A 26,894-nucleotide genomic window follows, 5' to 3' on the forward strand; every position below is an offset into this window, starting at 1 on the left:
TTTAGCAAAGGAGTCCTTATTATCATCATAAGACAAAACTGAAGGAGGCTTTTCTGTGTGGACTCTTCTTTCTTGCCTAACTCACTCAGCAGTAATTGGAATTTCTCTCTAGGTCATAGAATCTATTGAATACATGTCTACACTATTAACTGGGAAGTGCCTGGATATGATTTAGTAAGTCAGAAACAAATCTGTGAATAGAACAAATAAGCTGCCATTCCCTGTCTTAAGTTTTTAAAAACATATCATACTCTCTCATGCTCTAAATTAACAACCTATCAACTTGAAATTTAGGACATTTTCTTAATTCTGACATTAATTTATTAAAAGCATTTGAATCAGCCTCATATGTAATTTCTGTCACTTGTCAGAACTGTATTTGAATGACTAGTGTTGGGTTGGGTTTTTCCTTACCATCTTATGGAAAACCTAAACAAACTTTTTGGCCAATCTGATACATATAAACTATAATTATCATTGATGACTTCTGGATATTTCTAATAACTACAACTGTTTCACTGTTACTCTTAAAAAGATCTTTTCAGGAGTTCTACATCATGTGCACAAAAAGGGATTTTCCCTTCCTATTATGTATTCTTAAAATGTCAGAACTATCTTAAGAGTTCCTTTCTTCCTAAATTAAAATGTAATTTTAGTTCTGAGGGCTTTCACAGTACGGTAGGACAAACACATGTAGCACGTTGCTAGTCTGCCCAAACTCAAGACCCTTAACTCATCGATTATTCAAAAAATGCAAATGGTGTGCTGTTCAACATGCTGTGACATCAGTAAGTCACCCAGGTTTAAATGTTTGAAGTCACCTTATTCTTTTTTATAACAAACTAAAAGATGACCATTAATGCCTTTCTTGTTCTATCTAGAAAATATTTCTTCTCTGCAAAACTGATTGTGGAGTTGTCAACAAGTTCAAGGCCAGGAATAAGGCCTAAATGTCACTGTGAAAGTATATCTAACAGTGTCTGATAATTCTTACCTGAATGTTCTAGAAATTAATAGACTTAGTTAAAAATACCTTCTTACATAGTTTCAGATGATGGTTTCTATTTTTATAAGTTCCTCAAATTTCCTTAACAAGTATGTGCTAATTTTATCACAAATAAAAATGTAGTCAATTTTATTTAGAAAATAAGAAACCAAGATAACAAAGTTGATGACCTCACAGGTGTATAGGATAGAAGGCAGTTAATATAATTTAATTCAGTGGATGCTCAGCACAATCCCTTTCCCTTAAAAAAATACCTTTAAAGAGTATTAATTTATAATAGATACTGATCGCTTCAAGATCCCCAAATGAAATTCAAGATTATCTGATACTTAGCTGAGAGCATATCTTTGTGAAAATAGGACAGTAGCTAGAGAGCAGAGATGGGGGAATAAATTGGAGGAAAAAATAGGAAGAAAAAGGCTAAAGACAAAATATATATGTTCTTGTGGCCAGGATAATCCTATGTTTCTACCACTATTCCTTTCCTCTGGCATGGTTTACCTACCACCAAGTAGTATACATAACACACATACTATTTTCTCTGGGTAGCATATATTCAATCACTCAACATTCAAATGAGGGTTCAAATTTACTACCCTCAAAAATAAGACATTTTTTAAAACCTTTATAATTTTCTAGGAAAATATAGTTCTGTTTCTAGAGGTCAAAGATTACAGAATTTTGAAATTTTATCTAACTTTCCAACAGTAATAACTAAAATTATATACTAAGTCAAATGTTCTAAACATCATTACTTAGTAAAAGCTATCAATAAAAAGTTTTACCTCTTGTTTTTCTTGATATTGATCTGCATTAAGTAAAGTTGGTATTTTAGATGAATCTGTTCTCTTTGATTCCCTCTTCAACACTTTTATCTGTTTCACTTTTGCAAAAATACATACGAGAACTTGTTACTCTTACCTTGAAATTTTACTTTCCTTTTCAAGAGTTTCAAATGGAAATTCTGATATCCACTAAAGTCAGTTTCTCAGTTTATTATAAAGGAACTAAACAAATCATGAGCTGTAATGGTATAAAATATCAATCATAAGTGATTTGTTATATAATTTTACAAATAGTCTACCAGTCTGTCCTCTAAATAAAGAAGACATTTACTTTTAAAATTCTGAGTATTACTGTTAAGTGGATCAGATAATTCCTCTTGAGCTATGCAAGTACTATTTTCTTGCTATTATATTATCTTTTCACAAGGTGTCACTGTTCTTCCAAGAAATGACTGCAAAAAAAATGAGTTTCATTTTATGAGCTCAATACATGTTATAAAATCTTAATCGACTAAATCCTTGAATGGCTGAAGCACACATACATCATTCCTGCTATTACATGGGCAAGTTATCACAGAAAAACAGAGGAAACTGCAATTACCCTAGGTCATATACTAAACCAAAAACATCTTCCTCAAATACTATTCTAACATTTCAATAAAATTGAGCTAATAAAATTTTTACTTTTTAAAATTTTCTTAACCCTTCTTTAAAATTATCTCCTTTAAGTCTTACCCTTTATTTGACTATGGAAAAAAATTTTTTTCATCAACTGAAAATATTTTGCCTAGCAATATACTCCATTCTGGGGCTTCCCAGGTGGCGCTAGTGGTAAAGAACCTGTCTGCCAGTGCAGGAGATGTAAGAGATGTGGGTTCGATCCCTAGATCAGGAAGATCCCCTGGAGAAGGGCATGGAAACTCACTCCAGTATTCTTGCCTGGAGAACCCCATGGAGCCTGGAGGGCTACAGTCCACAGCTTCACACGGAGTCAGACACGACTGAAGGGACTGAGCATGCACGCACACACACACACACACACACACACATATACTTCTTTCTACCTAAATCATAAATGTAAGTTATATTACCAAAAAAGTTTTTTTAAAATATTCTATCTGGAGATTTGTAAAACTATGCAACAAATGTGTACCTTCCATTCCTTTCATCTCCTTTGATTGTATTATGAAAGGCAATTCTGGGAAATGGAATTCTTTCCTGTCAGATCTGGGAAAATTCAGCTTCCTTTTGTTTCCATTTGCCATTTGGTCAGTTTGGCTGGTTCGCTCATTAAACACACACTTCTCCATTTGGCTCTAAAAAAAAAAAACCAAATAAACAAGAGTTAATTTGAAGAAAGGTGTGTAACTATTTACTGGATGAGGAGCTAACAAATTCCAGCCTTTTGGATGGTGTAAGATAGGCATAAAATCAGTCTTTGCAAGGTTATTTTAATAATTAAGAAGTAGAAGAGAGGGCTTTCCCTGGTGGCTCAGTGGTAAAGAATCCGCCTGCCAATGCAGAAGACAAGGGTTCAATCCCTGGTCTGGGAGAGTCCTACATGCCACGGAGCAACTGAGCTGGTGCGCCACAACCACTGAGCCTGTGCTCTAGAGCCCGAGAGCCGCAACTACCGAGCCCACACGCTCTAGAGCCCGTGCTGCACGACAAGAGAAGCCACTGCAATGAGAAGCCCGGCACTACAGCTAGACAGTAGGCCCTGCTCGCTGCAACTGGAGGAAAATCTGTGCAACGGTAAAGTCTGAGCACAGCCGAAGATAAATCATTTTTTCTAAAAAGACGTAGAAGAGAGTATCATCAAATATATAAACGGATCAAACTCCAATAAAAATTTCATAAATTTTTTTAGCTTACTCAATATTCTGAGAATAGTCTTGATCATGAGAGCCACAGTCTCAACTTTTAATTTTTTATCCTATTCATTGCACTCTGATTTTGAACAAACTGCTCTGGTTCATTTTATTAATAACTTATTTTTCAATTTACAAAATGATGTGCTCTGGACACTGGGAAAACCCAAAGGAAAAAATTACTTGTAAACTCAGCATTCTGGAAAAACTTTTGTGCTACCTGTTTTTGCTTATTTTACAATAGATGATAGAAACTTTCTTAGGTTAATGAATACTTCCACAATGTAATGCTCAGTATCCCATTATGTGGATAAACTCTAACATAGTTAACCAGTCACTTGTTCTTGGATGGATGTGTTGTTTTCAATGTCTTCTTATTATAAAATAACACTGTTTCAATTATAAAGTAAACTATTTTCCTATGTGAAAAATGGGAAATGAATGACACCAATTATGTTTTCTTGGGAAAAGTAAGATGTATTTATTTGGCAATTGCTCTTAATCTATAAAGTAAGATATTAAAATCATTTTTTGAAGTGAAAAACCAAAGAGTCTTGTGATTTTTAAAGGAAAATCTTACCTTTTTTCCCCCAAGTCACTCATTGAATACACAAATCAAGTTATAAGAAATTAACTAAAACTGTGAAAGCATTAAGGAAATGATGACCTATTTTCACTCCAGGGTAAAAGGGAAAAATAAAAGCACATTAAAAAAAATGTTAGAGCCCTAAAGACAAAGACAAGGACACAGGGTGAGAGGATAATGCTGAAAGAGGACGTAATTTAATGATGAGGTTCTTGCCTTACTTGAGTGGAACCTGTATCCTCATGCCTGTTAGATATAACTTGTCCAATAGATTGTGAAGACGTACGTCTCTTTTTGGCTCTTTCAGTTAACCTATTATTTAAAAACAAATTAGAAGTTATTAAAACTCCTCAGAAATACTTCTGTTTTAGCTTCAATAATGATAAGTTATACCATGGTAGTCTACTGTTTGAACATGTGCCAAAATGCAATTGTTAGTCCTTAAGTACCAACTGCTCTAAGAGGTAAAAACAGAGCAGAGAACAACTCACTCGCGGTGGTGACACCATGCTGTGGGTGGGGTTACTCCAGCTGGCCCACTTGGTCCTTTCTATCTGTTCTGAACCTGGATCTCTTAACTACTGGGTTCATGAATTTCTGAGCTTTTGACCAAGGCTAGTTTATAATTATGGTTATTACAACCATGGCTTGGGAGTTACCTCAAGAACGACTGACACTTGCTGTCTGTAGTCTGTTGTATAGACATGTCCACTTGCCACCTCGGCAGACCCCTAAGCTTCACAACCTACAGCCCAAACCAGCCTGCTAGGATTGAACTAGTCTTCTAGGATGCTGAACCGAGCCTCCTTTTCCATCTAGAGCCATAGCAGTTCCCTAAATTTAGAACTGGCCCTGATGCCTTGCTAGACAGACTCTTGCCATCCATCTGTCACACTGCCCTTGATTAATTAGGTTCATGGTACCAGTGTCTCAAATCTGTATTAGTAGTTGAATCTAAAATTGATCCAGTATATTGTTTTTCTCCCAAAATATTTAACCTTGAAAAGCTATCTGACTACATAAGATTATTTTCAACTATCTTTTTTCCATTTAGATAATTTGCTACGATAGGAAAATAAAGCTTACTTTGCTATATGAAGGCACATCAATACCAAAAGTAAGGTCACATTACATTTTTCTCTTCAAATGGGAAGTAATTTTTCTGAGGGCCTTTTTTTAAAAATGAAGTTTTTGCAAACTGCATTAGTGAAAAACCACACACCTAGAGCATAGCCAAGAAAAGTTAATTTCTTCTATAGCATTCTTAAGAAGAATTTAGTAATGGCCCATTATATGATTATAATTTCAATACACCTTCCAATTCAGTTTATATACAGACATTACAAACTTGCTTCTTTGAAATACCATTATATAAAAACATTATAAAACTTAGGTCCATTTCCTTCTGTTCATTTTAAAACTCACCTTGAATTGGAGTGGGAGAGGTTTGAATTGGGATTTGAAGCCATCAAGTTACTGCTAGTTAGATTGATGGGTGGCATTACCGTACTACCTCCAGCACATGGATCGTCTTTCATGCCTATAGCGTTAGTGCTGGGATTGACAGGGTTTGGGGGCTCACTGATTACAGGTTTTGTATCTTGAGACATAGTATGAGCAATTTCAGCTGCAACCTGTTGACAACGTCCACCTTCACACACTATCTTTTTTGGTTCTAAGATATCTCCTTTTCCTCCTTTAACTTTAGTAACTCTGACTTTGATCTCCTTGGGCTTTTTCTCTTTTTCCAATTCCTAGAATAGATACATCCAAAATCTGAGTCAGGAGAACAGTTATTTTTATCACTAGGGTACTAACTATAATACAGTTATACTAGCTAAAAATAAGACCAGTTTTTACCTTTCCCCAAACTGAAGTACTTTGCAGTGTATTGGTATAAATTGTTTTTCTTTCTTCTTTCATAAAGTCATTTTCTTTAGAATTCTCTTTTGGTTTTATGAATGAATTGACTTTTGCTTCTTGGAGCAATTTAGCTTTCAGTTCTGGTATGAATCTGATAAAACAAGCAATATCAAATAATTTTATTTATGTAGATACTGTTTTATCTTTAAAAGACCTTTTAATCAATTAACTTACATTTGAGCTACAGCATAAATAAGTTGTCAGTAATGCATGCCAAGAGATGGCACAATATTTACCTAATACAGGTTGTTTCCTGGTAAAGATACATCTTTCAACAATTTCTCCATGGTAATTTACTATTAATAAAACTTTCACAAGATAGACATATGAATTAGTTTTCTTTTGTGATGTAAAGCTTACTTAATAAAAGCACTGTTTTCAATCCTGATAAATGTACTATTCTCTTCAAAGAAGACTCAGGCCACTTTGTCCCTTTTAAGTCCTGTTCTTTTAACAGGGCAACTGAGTCCATGTTCCATGCCACAACAGCTGAAGCCTGTGTGCCCAAGAGTACATTTAAATCCTGTTCTTTTAACAGGACTTGAAAGATGAACTAGTTTCTAAAATCTTACTCTAGAGAAATATTTTTGAATTATAATAGAATACATCAATATTGAAGCAAGATTGTTTTGGCTTTAGGTTGGCTTAAAAATATATATATATTTATTTATTTTCGGCTGTACTGGGTCTTCATTGCTGCACACTGCTTCTCTAGTTGCCCTTCTAGTAGAGAGGGGCCACTCTCTAGTTGTGGTGTATGGGCTTCTCTCGTTGTAGTTGCTTCTCTTGTTGCAGAGCACGGCCTCTTGGGCACACAGGCTTCAGCTGTTGTGGCATGGAACATGGGCTCAGTTGCCCTGCGGAATGTGGAATCTTCCTGGACCAGGGGTTGGACCCATGTCCCCTGCACTGGCAGGCAGATTCTTAACCACTGGACCACTATGGAAGTCCTAGTTTGGCTTTTTATAAAAGTTATTTATTTTTAAATAGAAAGTCCAATTTGTATGGCTCAAAACTCAAAAGGTTATACTGAAAAGTCTCCTTTCCACCCTTGTCCCCAAGCTACACAGTTTCCCTTCTTGAAGCAGCTACTGCTATCAGTTTGAGACTGAATAAGTTCTACCATGAATGAAATCTTCCCTAGAATTATAGTAAAAGGGTAAGTGTGAGATGAAAAAAAAAAAAAAGCCAGTGTGATTAGTTCGCCTGAATAAGAAAATGGCACATTTCTGTTAAAATTTCCTTGCCTTGTGGAACTCAAGAACTTTCACCCTGTGATAGTAAAATCCCAATAGCTAAATATCCAAGAGAAATCAAATGAGTCTATATAGAATTGACAGGAAGAAACTCTTTTATTCAATAACTGATACTTCTCATCAATGGCACTTTTAATATATCTTCTCATTTTCTGTTTTAGAATAAAATTCTTGAAATGCTTCAGGTTCTACTTACTCTCAACAGTTCCCTTTTCTTTGATTTTTTCTACTTCAGTCTATTTTCGATGGAGGTCCTGGACTTTCCTATGCCTGATCCTAACTCCAACACATTTTAAATTGATATTTATGTTTCTGCCTCATACTCCAAGGCAAACAATAATTTTGCAATTGATAAACTTTTCCTGTTTCTTTCAAAGCCCAAATATAAAATGGTGTTTTTTTTTAAAGAAGCATGGCTGATTTATGAATCCACATTGTTAACATATATTTTAGATACAATGTGGGACAGAGAAAGGCTTTAAGAGCCACGGTCCCTGTCTTCAGGGAACTTCCAGTTTGGTGGGGAGAATAAAACAACAGGAACTGCAACAGATAATAAGTAAAGCAGAGGAAAAAAATCATCTGGGAAATGAATGCTAATTATAATATATAAGTCAGAGATGCTATCAAGAGGAAAAACTGGACTATTCTGAGTCAGGGATCTAAGTGGAAACAAGGCTAAAAAGTATTGATGGTTTATTTAATGTTATCTCTGCCCTATAGTAAGAATTGAAAAATGCATGTGAAGAGCTTAGCTCACTGTATAGGACATAGTAACTGTGTAATAAATGTTACCTGCACTATTTTTATTATTAGAGTTTTCACCATGACACCTGTAAGTCTACCATATATCTAGTTAATACAAAAACTCAGTAAGTTTTTGATAAACTGAATTCTTTTGTGTAACATTAACCTATGTAGCAATTTTCATGGTAGTAAAATTTCCTAATACAAAACACGAAAAAGTCCACACTCACTCAAAATGCTTACTTTTCAATAAATCCATCTCTAGTAAAATACTCATGATGCAAAAGATCGGTAGATGACATCCTCTCAGCAGGATCAATTTGTAAGCAAGCCTAGAAAATGAAAAAAGATTCCATGTTAAAACAAATTCTTAACATGTCTCCTTAAGGTAAATGTTAAATTTCACAAATGCAAGTATAATTAATTACCCAGGGCTAAAAGAGTTCTTGAAAAGATAGAATTTAGACCTCAGGAATTTTTGACAGTGAGTTCTGACCACTTGTTTCCGTAAGAAATTTGTACTTGTAAAGCAGTACTACAGGTTAAATGTCCTATTTCTAGCCAAAACAGAAGTCAGTCTATTTCTGCTGGAATTAGTAGGAATTAATTAGCTCATTTTGGTCCTCTTATCTAGCTCTGTAAGGAAGAAAGTTCATAACTTATCATTTCCATTTTATAGAGCTAGAAGCATGTTTAGTAATTTGTCAAACTAAAATTTTAACTCATATTGTCTGATTCCTAATTCAATGCTTTTTATATGGCATAAAACAATTTCACAAATATCCAAGTCCCCAAATCCTTCAATAACCCATTATCAGAACAGCTATTTTCTGCTTCCCTTCACTTGGGATTACTTCAACTGAGAATCAAAAAACCCCCACAAAACAAAGAGACAGTGAAGTAAGAGTATCAAAAAATAAGTTGTATATAATGAATCTACATATAATCAAATAATCATAATTAGAATACATTAATGCAAATATTAAAGACATAATTTGAATAAAAGCCATTTGCCTGATAATTTTCATTCTTCCTCCAAAAGAAGGCAAAACATACTAATAATAGGTAACTTTTATTTATGCTTATTATGTGTTTGTCATACAACACTCTATCTAGTCTTTTCCTATTGCCTGATCCCAGCAACAACCCTACAAGGTGGGTACTACCACTATCCTCATTGTACAGATGAGGAGACTAAGGCCCAAAGAGGACAAGTAATTGGTCTAAGATCTCATAAATGGAAACAATAGTTAAAATCCAGAATGTATAAAGTAATTGCACATAACACTTCTGATTATTTCACAAAGTCTAGTTTAAATTGATTCACAGACAAAGTTATAGAGATCTGCTATACAAGAATTTGCATATAGTTAACAATATCATACTGTACATTTTAAAATTTGGTTAAGAGGATAGATTTTATGTTACGTGGTTGGTTTTTTTTTTTTACCACAATTTAAAAAAATTGACTCATAAAGTCTATTATCGTCTTTATGATGTGAGAATAGTCATATCCTTAAGACTGAAACTAGCTAAAAGTGTGTGCTTATTTTAGAACGTTAATAGTTACCCATCAATAAAACTTAGGAAGAAAAATGCTAAAAGGTCACAGCCAATTGGAAGCAGATAAATATTCCTTCTGTAAACAGTATAATTTACAGAAGTTAAACGTTTGCCCTGGTTTGGAAAATGTAAAATATGACACTTTGAGAAACAGACTGGCTGTTGTCCCTCGCAAAATAAAAACGCACACCTACACAAAGACTTAGAAGTGAATGTCAACAGCGATTTTACTTGTAGTAGCCAAAAAGAGGAAACAACCCAAAACAGGGAAACAGATTTTTTTTAAAAATTGTGATATGTTCATACATGGAATATTACTCAGCAATCAAAAGGAATAAACTACTGATACACACAAAAACATGAACTGAATCTCTAGACTATAACGCTGAGTTAAAAAAGACTGACATAAAAGGGTATATACACTGTTTGATTCCATTTACAGACTATTCTAGAAAATACAAACTATAGTGGAAAATAAATCAGTGGTTATTTAGGGACAGGAATGAAGGGAAAGATGGATGACAAAAGGATGCAAGGACATTTTGGGAAGTGATGGAAATTTTAGGTATGTTGATTGTAGTGGTGGTTTCACAGGTATGTATACATTTACCAAAACTCATCAAATTGTACATCTGAAATCATGTAGCTTACTGTATAGAAATTATACCATTATAATATTGTTTAAAATTTTTAAATCTATGAAAAAAAAATACATGCTCTACACCAGGTATTAAGATGTATTTTAGGAAATTCTTTGGCGGTACAGTGGTTAGGACTCAGCGCTTTCACTGCCAGGGCCCAGGTTCAATCACTGGTTGGGGAACTAAGATCCCACAAGCTGCATGGTGTGACCAAAAAAAAGATGTATTTGAAAGTTATAATACTCAAAATTGTACTTGTAATAGAATAAGGAGAGAAATCAGTGAAATACAAATATACCTCAGCATGTATAAGCAATCTATGATAAATGTGGCATTCTAAATCACTGGATTATTCAAGTTGAAAAAAGTATTTAGAACATATAAAACAGGACACTAATATGATTATTTGGCAAGTCAATGTAAAAGTATACTTTAAATCACAAATAGTTTAAGCATTCTTAAATAAGAACTACAAATGACCAATTAATGTCAGTAACATGTCCAACTTCCCTGTAATGAAGAAAGCACAATTTTAAAAAATATACTTTATTTCTAGTTAATTAAGTTGCAAATATTTTTAATATATAATATTCAATGTTAGATTGAGAATAGAGATTTGTACCCAATGCTACTTGAGTATAAATCTATGAAATCTTTCTGGAGGAAAAAATAGCAAGATATGCCAAAAGTCCTAACAAGTATAAACCCTTTGGCCTACCAGTCACACTTCTAGGAATTTATCCCAAGCAAATAATACCACAAGTTCATACAGACATATAAAAGATGTCTACTGTAGCATCTTTACCAGCAAGGAAAAAACCTGAAACCTAATGTCCAAAATTTCAAGATAACCATAGTATAGTCATACAATGAAACACTATGCAAGCACTAAAATTATGACACAGCTCCATATTTACTGACATGGCAGTATGCTTAAACTATAATGCTAAGTCAAAATAAACAGGTTACATAGCAGTGTGTAAAGTAAGATAGGGCTTCCCAGGTGGCTCAGTGGTAAAGAAACCACCTGCCAATGCAGCAGATGCGGGTTCCATCCCTGAGTGGGGAAGATCCCCTCAAGAAGGAAACGGCAATGCACTCCTGTATTCTTGCCTGGGAAATCCCATGGACAGAGGAGCCTGGAGGGCTACAGCCCATGGGGTCACAAAAGAGTCAAACACAACTTAGTGACTAAACCACAATAAAGTATGATACCTTTTAAAAAGCATAAATGGTTATGCATGTATTTGGTTGGGAAAAGTATATAAACCAAAACATCAACAGTAATTTTTCCTGGATTGTGGGGGTTGGGAAAATGTTAACTCCTCTATCAAGTATTCTATTTTGTTATGATCATTATGTATTCTTTGTAAAATCAAAACTATGACATGAAAAAAAAGAAATTAAAGTGGAAAATGTAGCAAAAAAAAAACTGATCCTTTAATAAACTCTAGTTCTTTACAGTTACCAAAGAAATAACTCTCTTCCTTTGATAAGTCTTTAGATGTTACATGTCATGTTTTGTTTTATCTAAAAGACAGCAACAACAGTTAACATTAACAACATTTGTTGACAGCTTATTCAAGGCTCTGTGCTAAGAACGTTTCTACCATTAACTCATTTTATCCTCCAGCTCCAGAAAATAAATATTGTTAATGTTTTTTATAACTCAGTAAACTGAGGCATGGAGATTGACTTGCTCAAGTTTATGGAGCTAATTAGTAACAGAGCTGGGTTTTAAAGAAAGTTCATGTGAATTCAGAGCCCCCTCTCATAAACACCATGCTATACTTGCTTTGAAGTTAGATTACCACTTTTTTTAAGGGCTGTACATTAGAAGTAAGACAAGTTAATTGACCCTGGGAAAGAAAATTGGCTGGGAAGAGAAAATAAACAGAAGCAAGTAGCTCTCTCACTTCTTGAATTCTATTCTAAGCATGCTGGTATATTTATTATGCAGTTCAAAATAAAATTTAAATTTTAAACTAATTTAAAAGTGCTATATAATGTTTTTGTTTTCTCCAAATCAACCTGAATTTTGGCACTGGTATATCCTCAAACAACATTACAACTATAGCTGCCAATGCCTTGACATACCTTAGAATATCACTGTACAAGGAAGAAACCTCTTGGGAAGACTGGCTGTTAAGAGGTGTTGATCAACATGGTAAATCCTTAACATTTTCCAGTTTATCCTTAAAATTTTCCAGTTTATCAATAAAATTGGAATTAACAAAAAAGAATAGACCGGATTATCCCAGGGGCCTTTCAATTCTAACAGCCTGTGACTTTTAACTTCTCTGAATTAAAGACATAAACACAGAAGAATATAGTAACTTTGAACAGTTAATATTACTCCATGAATCCTTTTGGAATTTCATTAAAGTCATATCTTAAAACTGTATTATAATTTATGCAAATTTCCAAGAAATAAGTCCTTAATCTCTTAACATACATGAACTATGTCAGCCAACAATCCATTTAGCTTTGGGTATTTTTTTCTTGCACTTTTGGGATGTTGAACTTGAGGAAGGACCACCCCAGCAAAAATGGGACTCTTGGAAAAGATATTCTGCAAGTGAGGTGTCAAATTGCCTGAAAAAAGAAAAAAATACATACATATTATTCTACAATCAAAATAATCAAATTGTTATGTGGTCTGCATCAAATTACTAAAAGAAAGAATAACAATTAAGTTCTCTCAATTTTTAAAAATTGAACAAGAAACTATCTTCTGAATATAGCAAAAAGAACTATCTTCTGAATATAGCATAAAAAAGTGAGTTCCCCAGTAATCTGTTGATAGGACATAGGCAGTAGAGAATAAAAAACCACAGGTGCATTTTCTTTTTTCAAAATACAAGACATAATGTATAATGCTTACATTCAAAGTTTTACGTATTTCTATAAGGGTATCAAAATGGTTTATCTAGCAAGTGTTCATCAGCAAAGTCTTATTCAAAACAGCTAAAATACTAAAATTATATAGAAATAAAAATATTGTAAAGAAAAAACAAGGCTATAGATTAGTAGCAGAATGTAGAGAACTATAAATAGGAGTGGAAAGAGCTAAGTTCTACCACTAGTTTTGCTCTTAACTAGTTCTGTGACCTTGGGCAAATATTCCCTTTCTGTATCTTGGTTTTGTCATTTGTAAAATGACAAAACTGATCCCATCATCTCTAGAGTTCTCTCACCATTAATCTCATAATCAGAATTTTAAATATGACAGAAAAGAGTATGATGCTTTAAGGGTCTGAACTGTGTCTTTAACCAATATTTATCCAGATTCACAGATTTTAGAGTTGTTCAAAGTACCTACCTCATGATCCTGTAATTCTATATTTATGTATAGCTTTCTCATCACAAAATAGGTTGCTCAAGCTCCTCAATCAGAAATATATCTTTGAAACTCCATGAGCAACACTAACCATGAAAATGTTTGGGTAGTCAAAGCAGATCATCAAATAATTCAGCTATCATCAAACATATTTTTGAATAAGATATTTAGCTATCTGCTTATCTACTGTGGTTAATAAAAGTTTTCTTAGTAAACAACTGGTTTTCTATTTCCAAGTGCTTTAAAAGAGCATCAAAATAAATTCTATTATTTAAAAGTCCTCTTTGAAAGAAGCAAATATTTGTAGAAGCCAAAATTTTATAACAACTTTCAGACAAACTGAAGTAGGTTCCTATTTTACTATTTTTCTTAGTATCAACCATCAACATGGTACAGCTATTTGCATCCAGGCAAAAAAATATATTATTTTCAAAAACAGAATTTTTCTACATTTTTTTTATCAGCCCAAAGCATCCATCTACTTTCATCTATCAAAACAGTATGCTTCCTTATTCTTATAAAGATAGACTAAATTTGAAAATCAAGCAGAATTTATCTGAAAACACTTATTTAGGCATTTAACAGTACATTTCAGTAATACCTACCTACTTTTAAAACAATTTTATGAAGTAAATCCAAATCAGAGCTGCTAGGAAGATAGGGATTTCCAGTGGCCATCTCAATGATCATACAGCCCAGAGCCCAGATATCCACAGGTCTGAAACAGACAAGAATAAATCACTCTTTCATGGAGAAATATATAAAACATCTTTTCTTAAAAACCCTTTTTTTTTTGGCCATGCTGTGCAACTTGCAGGATCTTAGTTACCCAACCAGTGATTGAACCTATGTCCAAAACCTTATCTTACACCACTTATAAAAATTGACTCAAAATGGATGGGAGACATAAATCTAAGAACTAGAACTACAAACCTCTTAAAACAGAGGCCTTTCACAGTCTTGGATTTGGCAAAACCAAAAGCATAAAAACAGACAGAATGAACTTCATCGAAATTAAAAATTCTGTTTCTCAAATGACACACACCATCAAGAAAATCAAGAGACAACTAAGTAAGAGAAAATATCTGCAAATAAGTATCTGATAAGGAATTTATATCTAGATATACAAAGAATTCTTACAATTTAATAATAAAAAGCTAGTCCAATTTAAAAAAGGGCTAAGGATCTGAATAGAAATTTCTCCAAGGAAGATATATAAATGGTCAATAAGCACATAAAAAAATCAACAATGAAGTCCAAAAATCATTAGTTATCAAGGAAATGGAAATCAAACCCATAAGGAGATACCACTTTACACCCATAAGGATAACTAGAATCCAAAAGTCAGATAATAACAAGTGCTGGTGAGGATACAGAGGAATTTGTAACCCTCACACTCTTGATGGTGTCTTTACGTTCTTCAAGATTCATTATTTGTTTATTAGATTGTTGTTTCCTATACTATTTTTACTGATTCACAACAGACTGAGGCCTTTCTACTTTTTGAAATATCTAGTACAATTTAAAAATTATTATTTGTCAGTGTTTGCAAAGACTTTGCCATACTCAGGAAGTAGGAAACTTGTGATAACACTGACAGAGTAGATTTTAAAATGTCTGCAGAATCTAGAGTCTACAGAGAAGCAAGGAGGCCACTCTGTAAAGGGTGGGGCACAGCTTAAGGCAAGCATGGATGGCAGCCTGAGAGATTTCTGCATAAGTTTCCTGGGGCTGGGGCCACTCAGCTCCAAGGGGCAAGTGTGGCAACATCAACAGCAGCAGGATAGATGTCTAGGGTCTCTCTGCTCTATTTGGGGGTGTCCCTTTTCTACCCCAAGCCCAGATGCAGAAGGCAGAGTTTGTCAGTAGTTCAGGTGACAGATAACACCGAGGGAAAAAAGAGATGGCTAGGAAAGGCCAGGCAGGATCCCCAAGTATACATACTTTCCATAAGAGGTATCTTTTAATACTAATTCTGGAGCTCTATACCAGCGTGTGGCCACATAGTCCGTATAAACATCTCCAGGAGCTGCTAGTGTTCGTGCAAAACCAAAATCACAGAGTTTAGTAATTCCTGATTGGGATACTAAAATATTCTCAGGTTTTATATCTCGATGAATGATCTAAAAAACAAACAGAAGATATAATACATTAAAATGAGATTTCATTATCTAGAACATTTCTCAACAATTAAGAGAAAATCTAGCTAATTAAGATAGTAAAGTTATTTTCTTACCACATGCAAAGGATTAACTACACAGTGCAAAAATATGTAACTATAAATAGTTGTGTGTGTGTACTCAGTTGTGTCTGACTCTTTGTGCCCCACTGACTGTAGCTCACTAAGCTCTTCTGTGCATGGTATTTTCCAGGCAAGAATACTGTAGTGGGTTGCCATTTTCTACTCCAGGGGATCGTCCCAACCCCTTGAAAAGATAATAATGAAGGTAATACTGAAAAGATAAATCACATTCCTAAAAGAAAAAGTAATAAAAAAGAACTTAATGGAAAAAGTTTAACTTTCCATTAACCCCATGTCACACTTCAGGTACTGCCCCTTGTCTCATTTCCTTCATAGCTAAACTTCTTGAAAACATTATTTTTACTTATTCACTTTCTGATCACTCATTCACTGCTCAAGTGGAAGGTGAGCAATCTTGTCTTCTGCTCCCCCATTCAAACTGCCCTAGCAACTCTATTCAATGCTCTGCGGAGACCTAAATGGGAAGGAAATCAAAAAATGTGGGTATATATATATATATATATATATATGACTCACTTTGCTGTGCAGCAGAAACTAACACAATTTAAAACAACTATTTGCTTAGTCCCCTAGTTGTGTCCAACTCTCTGTGACCCAAAAGGACTGTAGGACACCAGGTTCCTCTGTCCAGGGAACTTTCCAGGCAAGAATAAGGGAGTGGGGAGCCATTTTCTACTCCAGGGGATCTTTCTGACCCAGGGATCAAACCCGCATCTCTTACATCTCCTGCATTGGAAGGTGAATTCTTTACCAACTGTGCCACCTGGGAAGCTCGCAAAACAACTATATTCCAATAAAAATTAATTTAAAAAAGTGTCCAAGCCAAAGTCATCAACAACTTCATTGTTGCTACATCCAACAGACACCCCTCAATACATATCCTGCCAGATGTGAAGTGAAAATTGCTCAGTCGTGACCTACTCTTTGTGACCCTCATGGACTATATATAGTCCATGGAAGTCTCTAGGCCAGAATACTGGAGTTGGTAGCCGCTGTTCCCTTCTCCAGGGGATCTTTGTAACCCAGGGATCGAACACAGGTTTCCTGCATTGCAGGCGATTCTTTACCAGCTGAGCCACCAGGGAAGCCCTCACTAGACATCTTAGTGTAAAAATATAGGCAACCACTCCATTCCTGACTTCTGGGACCAGTTTCCTTCAATGGCAGTTTCTTTTTCTCTGTCCGTAAATGTAGGGTTCTGGTCTTAGGCTTCTCTTCTCATGCATCTTGTTTCTTGCACAATCTCATCTACTTTTTTTTTTTTTAGCACTTTCTTGACTTGGTTATGGGAATACCATATTCTTTTGGGCTTCTTCCCACCTATGGCTGTTTCATCTCAATCTCACCTACTCTTACAGGCCTTAGTGACTATCTATATACTAACGATTTCCATATTTCTATCTCTAACCAAGATATTTCTCTTGGTTTCCATAAGAAGAGGAAGCCTGCAAGAAGTCCCATAAGGCTGACCCACACACTCCCACAAACTCAGATAATTAAAAACTAAATGGACTATCTTCTCCCCAAAACCCATTTGTTCTTAAGAGTCCTTTAGCTCAGTGAATGGAACCAACATTGACCTCAAGACTCAAGCCAGAAATCAAGGCACATTTCTCCTTCAGGTCCCATATTCTCTCCATCCACTTCTCTCCCTAGTTCAAGTTCCCTCAGCTCTCTCATCAAAATTATTACCTTACTAAATGGTTTCTAGTTCCCTCTGATCCCCTCCCATTCATTGCCCACAATGAAATCTGAGTATTATTTTAAAATCATGTGTATGATTATGTCACTCCTTCAAGGATTCCCCATGCCATAGGACAAATCTGAAGCTACATAAAATGGCTGGTAAGGACTTACAGGATTTGGCCTCTGCTCACATTCTCAGCCGTTCTTCCCTAGCCTATAGAATATTAGTTTCCCAATTTTCCAGGTTTGTGTCATCGTTTGCATTTGCTAATGCTGTTCCAACCGCCTAGAACACTGCCTCGCCAACTATTTCCTTATGTCTCAGCTGAGATGTCTGCAATAGAGGTTCCTTTTACATATTATTCTACATTTCCTCCTTCACAGTTATTTGTCATGCTTTATTATTATTTGCCTATTTACTTGTCATTCCCATTGGACAGTAAGTTCCATGAGGGTAAGACGTGTATCTGTTTTGTTCAGGCTATATCCCCCATGCCCAGTACAGTGCCTGAAACAAAGAAGGCGTTTAAAAACTTTATCAATGTATTAAGCATACTCTCATCACCAGCAAAGTATCACAGCACAAGTGAAAATATCTTGGTGACAGAATTCTGGGATCTTTCCTTTTTTATATAACTTATTGCTATAAGCTTTTGGGATTAGCTTTTGTTCTGCCTCAAGTCTTCCTCCTAATTGGCCAAATAATTATCTTAGGGTAATGAATCACCTTAAAGGCACCATCTGTAAAACTTTGTTAGTCCCTCTTTACTTTCACAACTTTTACTGAGTGACTACTACATGCCAGGTACTATACCAAGATCTGAGAATATAACATGAGCAAAAGTAGACATGGAAAAGCACTTTAAAATATCACTTTACATATTCTGCCTACTACACAGCCATGACCCTCCTCCTCAGTACTCTGCTGCTGCTGAGTCACTTCAGTCGTGTCCGACTCTGTGCGACCCCATAGACGGCAGCCCACCAGGATGCCCCATCCTTGGGATTCTCCAGGCAAGAACACTGGAGTGGGTTGCCATTTCCTTCTCCAATGCATGAAAGTGAAAAGTGAAACTGAAGTTGCTCAGTCATGTCCGACCCTCAGCGACCCCACGGACCACAGCCTTCCAGGCTCCTCCATCCATCGGATTCTCCAGGCAAGAGTACTGGAGTGGGGTGCCATTGCCCTCTCCTCCTCAGTACTCTAAACATGCATAAAGATACACTCAGTTGACACCCTAATATGTTCACTCTATTTAACAGTTAACACCCTGACTACACGCAGAATTTTGTTATCTTTGAGAATCAAGCACTCTCTGAATTCCAACTTCTAAAATTCTGTTTTAACAACATCCTCTTTGGTCTTTCACAATCACACTGAGACCTCTATAAACATAGTATTTCTATGTGTTTAGATTTTCTCTAATTTTTCTCATCAATGTTTAATAGTTTTCAGTGTATAGGTCTTATTTTCTCTAAGTATTTTCTTTTTTGATGTTATTACAATGGTATTTTTAATTCAGTTTCTGAGTTTGCTAATACACAGAAATACAAATAATTTTGGTATATTGATCTTCTATCCTACAATCTTAATAAACTTACAGCTTAGTTCTTTTTTTAAAAAATATTTTTATTTATTTATTTGGCTAGTTGTGGTATGTGGGATTTTGTTTCCAGACCAGGAATGGAACCTGTGCCCCCTGCATTGGAAGCATGGAATCTTAACCACTGGACCACCAGGGAAATCCCAAACTTACAGCTTCATTCTTTTAACTTTACTGTAGATTCCATAAAATTTTCTACAGAAATGATCATGTCATTGGTGAATAAAGACAGTTTTATTGCTCAAAAAAAAAAAAAAGAGAGATACGACTTCACACCCACTGGAATAGTGATAATCAAAAGACAATAACAATACTGGGAGGACACAGAAAAACTGATACATTGTTGGTGGGGATATAAAATGGTATAGCCACTTTGGCCAGTTTCTTCAAAAAGTGAAAACATAACCTCACCATATGATCCACTGGTATTCTTGAGTTATCCTATTTCTATTCCCCACTCCCCAGTTCCTGGTAGCATGGTAGACCAACACCCCCCAAATCATGCTGAAAACTAGCAGCCTAGTAGCCACCAAAGGAAGCTGTATCTCCTAGCTATAGGGTTGGATCTCTTCCAAAGCCCCATTCCCAGGTAACAGTCATTATCTAACATGTCTGTCAGATTACTAGAAAACTCCACTAGAAGTTTTGTCTTCACTGACCTAACTCAGAGCTCGCCCAGGGCAAAGGGCCTTTGTCAGAAACAATTAGCAGCTACTAAATAACATTACTGGAGAAGGCAATGGCAACCCACTCCAGTGTTCTTGCCTGGAGAATCCCAGGGACAGAGGAGCCTGGTAGGCTGCTGTCTATGGGGTCGCACAGAGACGGACATGACTGAAGCGACTTAACAGCAGCAGCAGCAAATAACATTATAGCCACCTGAGGGAGCTATAACAGGACAAACAACAAGCTGACCAAAATACTTAATTAAAAAGAGAGGCTGGGAGTGAGATGTCCATAAAAGATCTGCAAAGTTCCAACATATTACTGAGAATCATGAAGGATACATGTCCAGCTGTGCACACACTTGGAAAGACCTGAGATTGTCCCTAAGCTCTCAAGTCTGGTGGAATTTAGGTTCTACACAAGCAAGAAGGGCTAAGTTGTAAACTTTCTACCTAAACACTGAAGAAATGCCCCAACACAGAGAGAGAAGGAGCCCTCAGTAAATACCCAGTAAATATGGCTGAGAGATTTATTAGTTTCAAGAATTTAAGGAAATCTCTGTTCAAACATTAGCTGACCAGTAAGCTAACTGAGCAGAGATTTCAGTGGTCATACATGACAAACAATACAGACTTCACAAATTAGTTCAGGAAAATAACTAACAAACAGTTACAACTGAAAAACCTGAGACAGAAAATTCTGATCTCCAGATTGCCACAATGTATTATTTTACATGCCCAGTTCTCAACAAAAAAATTACAAAATTTCCAAGAAAATTCCCCAAAAAAGGTGTGCAAAGAAAGATACATGGACATGCATAAGGGGAAAAAGCAGTTAATAAGAAGCTTTGCCTGAAGAAGCCCAGATATAACCTGCAAGAAAAAGACTATTCAATCATTTCAGTTCAGTCGCTCAGCCATGTTCGACTCTTTGCGACCCCATCAACTGCAGCACGCCAGGCCTCCCTGTCTATCACCAACTCCCGGAGCCTACCCAAACTCATGTCCATCGAGTCGTGATGCCATCCAACCATCTCATCCTCTGTCGTCCCCTTCTCCTGCCTCAATCTTTCCCACCATCAGGGTCTTTTCCAATGAGTCAGCTCTTCACATCAGGTGGCCAAAGCATTGGAGTTTTAGCTTCAACATAAGTCCTACCAATGAACACCCAGGACTGATCTCCTTTAGGATGGACTGGTTGGATCTCCTTGCAGTCCAAGGGACTCTCAAGAGTCTTCTCCAGCACCACAGTTCCAAAGTATCAATTCTTCTGTGCTCAGCTTTCTTTATAGTCCAACTCTCACATCCATACATTACCACTGGAAAAACCACAGCCTTGACTAGACGGACCTTTGTTGGCAAAATAATGTCTCTGCTTTTTAATATGCTGTCTAGGTTGGTTGTAACTTTCCTTCCAAGGAGTAAGCATCTTTTAATTTCATAGCTGCAATCACCATCTGCAGTGATTTTGGAGCCCCCAAAAATAAAGTCAGCGACTCTGTCCACTGTTTCCCCATCTACTTGCCATGAAGTGATGGGACTGGATGCCATGATCTTAGTTGTCTGAATGTTGAGCTTTAAGCCAACTTTTTCACTCTCCTCTTTCACTTTTATCAAGAAGCTCTTTAGTTCTTCTTCACTTTCTGCCGTAAGGGTGGTGTCATCGGCATATCTGAGGTTATTGATATTTCTCCCGGCAATCTTGATTCCAGCTTGTGTTTCTTCCAGTCCAGCATTTCTCATGATGTACTCTGCATATAAGATAAATAAGCAGGGTGACAATATACAGCCTTGACGTACTCCTTTTCCTATTTGGAACTAGTCTGTTGTTCCATGTCCAGTTCTAACTGTTGCTTTCTGACCTGCATACAGGTTTCTCAGGAGTCAGGTCAGGTGGTCTGGTATTCCCATTTCCTTCAGAATTTTCCACAGTTTATTGTGATCCACACAGTCAAAGGCTTTGGCGTAGTCAATAAAGCAGAAATAGATGTTTTTCTGGAACTCTCTTGCTTTTTCAACGATCCAATGGATGCTGGCAATTTTCTCTGGTTCCTCTGCCTTTTCTAAAATCAGCTTGAACATCTGGAAGTTCATGGTTCATGTTGCTGAAGCCTGGCTTGTAGAATTTTGAGCATTACTTTACTAGCATGTGAGATGAGTACAATTGTGTGGTAGTTTGAGCATTCTTTGGCATTGCCTTTCTTTGGGATTGGAATGACAACTGACCTTTTCCAGTCCTTTGGCCACTGCTGAGTTTTCCAAATTTGTTGACATATTGAGTGCAGCACTTTCACAGCATCATCTTTTAGGATTTGGAATAGCTTAACTGGGATTCCATCACCTCCACTAGCTTTATTCGTAGTAATGCTTCCTAAGGCCCACTTGACTTCACCTTCCAGGATGTCTGGCTCTAGGTCAGTGATCACACCATCGTGATTATCTTTGATTATCATGAAGATCTTTTTTGTACAGTTCTTCTGTATATTCTTGCCACCTCTTCTTAATATCTTCTGCTTCTGTTAGGTCCATACCATTTCTGTCCTTTATTGAGCCCATCTTTGCATGAAATGTTCCCTTGATATCTCTAATTTTCTTGAAGAGATCTCTAGTCTTTCCCATTCTGTTGTTTTCCTCTATTTCTTTGCACTGATCACTGAGGAAGGCTTTCTTATCTCTCCTTGCTATTGTTTGGAACTCTGCATTCAAATGGGTATATCTTTCCTTTTCTCCTTTGCTTTTCACTTTTCTCCTTTTCACAGCTATTTGTAAGGCCTCCTCAGACAGCCATTTTACTTTTTTGCATTTATTTTTCTTGGACATGGTCTTGATTCCTGTCTCCTGTACAATGTCATGAACCTCTCTGTTCATGTCCATAGTTCATCAGACACTCTATCAGATCTAGTCCCTTAAATCTATTTCTCACTTCCACTGTATAATCATAAGGGTTTTGATTTAGGTCATACCTGAATGGTTTAGTGGTTTTCTCCACTTTCTTCAATTTAAGTCTTAATCTGGCACTAAAGATCTCATGATCTGAGCGACAGTCAGCCCTGGGTCTTGTTTTTGCTGACTGTATAGAGCTTCTCCATCTTTGACTGCAAAGAATATAATCAGTCTGATTTCAGTGTTGGCCATCTGGTGATGTCCATGTGTAGAGTCTTCTCTTGTGTTGTTTAAATATGTTCAAGATAAAAGGAAACCATATCTAAAGAACTAAAGAAAAGTGTCAACAGAATGTCTCACCAAATAAAGGATATCAATAAAGAGAAAGAAATGATTAAAAAAAACTAAGCAGAGGGGGAAAAAACAGTATTAAGAAAGCAAAAAGGCAACCCAAAAGAGAAAATAATAGCAAACCATGCATCTGATAAGGATCTACTATCCAAAATATAGAAAATACAACTTGACAATAGAAAGACAAATAACTCAATTTAAAAATGGGCAGAGAACTTGAATAGACATTTCTTCAAAAATAAATATAAACTTATTTTGCTTTAGATATGACATCAAAAGCAAAAGCAATCAAAGAAAGATGTTCAGTCATGTGCAACTCTGCAACTCCATGGACTGTAGCCCACCGGGCTCCTCTGTCCATGGGATTTCCCAGGCAAGCATACTGGAGTGGGTTGCCATTTCCTTCTCCAGGAGACCTTTCCGACAACCCAGGGACTGAGCCCAGGTCTCTTGCGCCTTCTGCATTGGCAGACAAATTCTTTACCACTAGTGCCATCTGGGAAGCCCAGACAAATTGGACTCCATCGTATCTGGAGACAAAAATGCCTTTTCTGAATTTTTCATTTAAGTGGAATTTATACTTACGTGTTTTTTGCATTTGATTTTTTTCAACATGTTTTCAAGTTTCACTCATTCTGTAGGATGCATCAGCAATCTATTCCTTTTTGAGGCTGAATAAATCCCATTATTGGGTATACTTCATTTTGTTTATCCATTCATCAGCTAATATACATTTGTTTCTACTTTTCAGCTATTTTGAATAATGCTTATATGACATTCCTGGGCAAGTTTTTATGTGAACATATGCTATCAATTCTCTTGGATAGATACCTAGGAGTAAAATTGCTGGGTCATATGCTAATTCTATGTTTAACTTTTTGAGGAACTGCCAAGCTGTTTTCCATAGCAGCTGCACCATTTTACATTACCACCAGCAGTGTATAAAGGTTCCAGTTTCTCAAATTCCTTGCCAACATTCACTCTTGTCTATTTTTTAAATTACAGCCAGCCTAGTGAGTGTGAAATGGTACCTCACTGAGATTTTTGATATGCATTACCGTAATGACTTGAGATATTGAGCATCATTTCATGTGCTATTAGCCATTTGTTTATCTTCTTTGGAGAAATGTCTACTAAGTCCTTTGCCCATTTTTAAATTGGGTTGTCTTTTTATGTTGAATTGTGTTTTATATAATCTAGAAACTAGTTGCTTATCATATTTGATTTTCAAATATTTTCTCCCATCTGTGAACTGTCTTTTTACTTTCTTGATGGTGTCCTTCAATGCACAAAAGTTTTTAATTTTGATGGAGTCCAATTTGTCTATTTTGATTACTTTTGCTTTTGAGGTCATATCTAAAGAACTATTGCCTAACATATGGCCACACAGATTACCACCTATGTTTTCTTCTGAGTTTTATAGTTCTGGTGCTTACATTTAGGTCATTAATCCATTTAGAGTTATTTTTTGTATATGATATGAATTATCACATTTTGGATTCAAACAGTGAGTTTGATTCTCCTTTATTTTGTAGTGAAATCTCCCACAATGCATAGAACTCCATATTACAATGATAATAATTCTGTTCTATTAGCTCTATGTGCTTGAAATTTTTTGATTCATTTTATTAGTTTCAAGATCATTTACATTTTACTCCATTTTGATTCCATTAAGCCATTTTTGTTTGTTTTAGTGAACTATAGTTGAATTAAAATATTGTGTCAATTTCAGATGTACAGCAAAGTGATTCAGTTATATACATATTATTTTTCAGATTATTTTCCATTATAGGTATTATAAGATATTAACTATACTTCCCTGTGCTATAAAGTAAATCCTTGCTGCTTATCTATTCAACATGTAGTAGTTTGTATCTGTTAATCCTATACTCCCGGTTTAGCCCTCCCATTTCCCCTTTGGTAACTGTAAGTCTGTTTCCTATGTCTGGGAATCTGCTTTTGTTTTGTATATAGATTCATTACTATTAATTTTTAGATTCCACATTTAAGTGATATATTTATCTTTCTCTGTCTGATTTAACTTAGTATGATATTCACTAGGTCCATCCATGCTGCTGCAAATGGTGATGTTTCACTCTTTTCCGTGGCTTAGTAATATTCATATGTGTATCAATGGCATCTTAATTGTCTGTTAAGCCCTTGGGTTGTTTCCCTATGTGCCTGAATTTAAACACCTAAGTTCAAAATTCTTACTTTAATTTTACTGGTGTCTCCCATTATTCAAGAAATGTTTTTAGTCTACTACAGGCAAGACACTATAAGGATAGAGATAACTATATCTGACTCCCTATCAGCACTGTTTATTGAGCACTTAAAATATACCTGACACAGTGCTAAACACTACATAGCTATTACCTAATTTGATCTTTACAAAAAAATCTGTGAGGTACTGTAGCATTATTTTACAGATGAGGAAACTGAGGCTCAGAAAGGTTAGATAATTTTCTTGGGGCCACAGAGTAATGGGACCTTTCATTATGTAACTGTGAGCTACACAAGTTGTGTGGTTATCTACAGATAAGCCACTAGTTAAAACCTAGCATAGTCTGATTCCAAAGACTGTGTGCTGTTAAATATGACATTATACTGCCTCCCCTTTGGGCAAGGAATCCATTTGGGCAAGGAAATTACAATCTGAGTCCTAGATGCCATTACAACAAAGTTGCAACAGGAAATGCACTGAGACAGACTATTAGAAATTAAGGTATCTGAAAAAGCTTAGGCTATATAGATGTTATGCCCAATATCACTTACTATGTCTAACTTTACAGAAAGTAGAGTTCATGTTGGGAACAAAGTATGTCCATAAAAACCTGCTGAAATAAACAGTAACTAAACAATGTTAAAAGGCAACACTAAAAATCAAAACAGTTGATCTTTCCTTTAAAAGACAAGGCTCTATACTCAGCCACTTTCTCTCCTTTTTTTCCCTAAAGGCATCCACATTCTCTTGCCATTCCCCTGGCTTAGTTTCCAATTCCTACTTCCAGACCTCCCATCATCTGGGCTGGCTTGACTTTCTATGTCTTAATATATTTTCACTAATAAAAGACACCAGAGTTGACTGCTGATTTTTCTATACCTCCTTAGCATCTCAGAGTTGGTCTGCTTTATAGTTACAATTATTGTGTGTTCAATATGTTTTTTGGTTCTGTGACTGAATTATAAGGTAGCAATTCCCCCAACCTTCTTTCCATTTTCACAATGTTGATATTGTACAGAAAAATAATTTTAACAACTTTCATAAAAACAGAACAATGTTTAAAAGGCACTTACAATTCATGGTTTTCCTATAGTTTGGGTTACTTTGAAGCACTTACATTATTATTGTGAAGATATTCAATTGCTCGAAGAATCTGGAAGAGGTATTTTCTAAGTCGTTTACTCTCTAATCCGTGACAATAATGTTGTAACTCATCTAAAACTGTGTGGTCAATAAATTCAAACACCAAATGAATTTTCTTTTTCTGTCTAAAAACTTCAATCAGATTGACCAGGTTTTCATGATGAAATTGCTATCAACAAAAGAAATGGATTTTTAATAAGTATCTCATGCACCATAATTTGTACATATAAGACTCATATAATTTTACAAAGAGGAAAATTCTGTTTCTTTTCCTCCATGCATTTCAATAAAAATTTGTTGATTTACTTACATTCCTATTTTTTTAAATGTTTATCTATTTCATAGTTAATATTTATA

At 35.6% G+C, this 26,894-nt stretch overlaps 2 protein-coding genes across 3 annotated transcripts in view; both read right to left on the bottom strand.

Annotated features, from left to right (window-relative positions):
• SKP1 (S-phase kinase associated protein 1) overlaps window positions 1-26,894 on the bottom strand; it is a 144,967-nt gene that overhangs the window by 104,849 nt on the left and 13,224 nt on the right. The window lies entirely within an intron of this gene.
• The window catches only part of CDKL3 (cyclin dependent kinase like 3), a 35,533-nt gene that overhangs the window by 1,751 nt on the left and 6,888 nt on the right, over window positions 1-26,894 (bottom strand). The window contains exons 3-12 of one of the 2 annotated variants that reach the window (XM_055553789.1): window positions 26,512-26,706; window positions 15,663-15,841; window positions 14,324-14,436; window positions 12,834-12,973; window positions 8,418-8,506; window positions 6,109-6,262; window positions 5,674-6,002; window positions 4,470-4,560; window positions 2,945-3,107; window positions 1,792-1,889 (exon numbers count right to left, since the gene is read on the bottom strand). In XM_055553789.1, coding sequence (XP_055409764.1) covers window positions 1,792-1,889; window positions 2,945-3,107; window positions 4,470-4,560; window positions 5,674-6,002; window positions 6,109-6,262; window positions 8,418-8,506; window positions 12,834-12,973; window positions 14,324-14,436; window positions 15,663-15,841; window positions 26,512-26,706 — 1,551 coding nt within the window. The remainder of the gene's footprint in view (window positions 1-1,791; window positions 1,890-2,944; window positions 3,108-4,469; window positions 4,561-5,673; window positions 6,003-6,108; window positions 6,263-8,417; window positions 8,507-12,833; window positions 12,974-14,323; window positions 14,437-15,662; window positions 15,842-26,511; window positions 26,707-26,894) is intronic. The other variant, XM_055553782.1, reaches the window with a different exon arrangement.

Source organism: Bubalus kerabau, chromosome 1 (assembly GCF_029407905.1).
Source record: "Bubalus kerabau isolate K-KA32 ecotype Philippines breed swamp buffalo chromosome 1, PCC_UOA_SB_1v2, whole genome shotgun sequence".
Taxonomy (NCBI): Eukaryota; Metazoa; Chordata; class Mammalia; order Artiodactyla; family Bovidae; genus Bubalus; species Bubalus kerabau.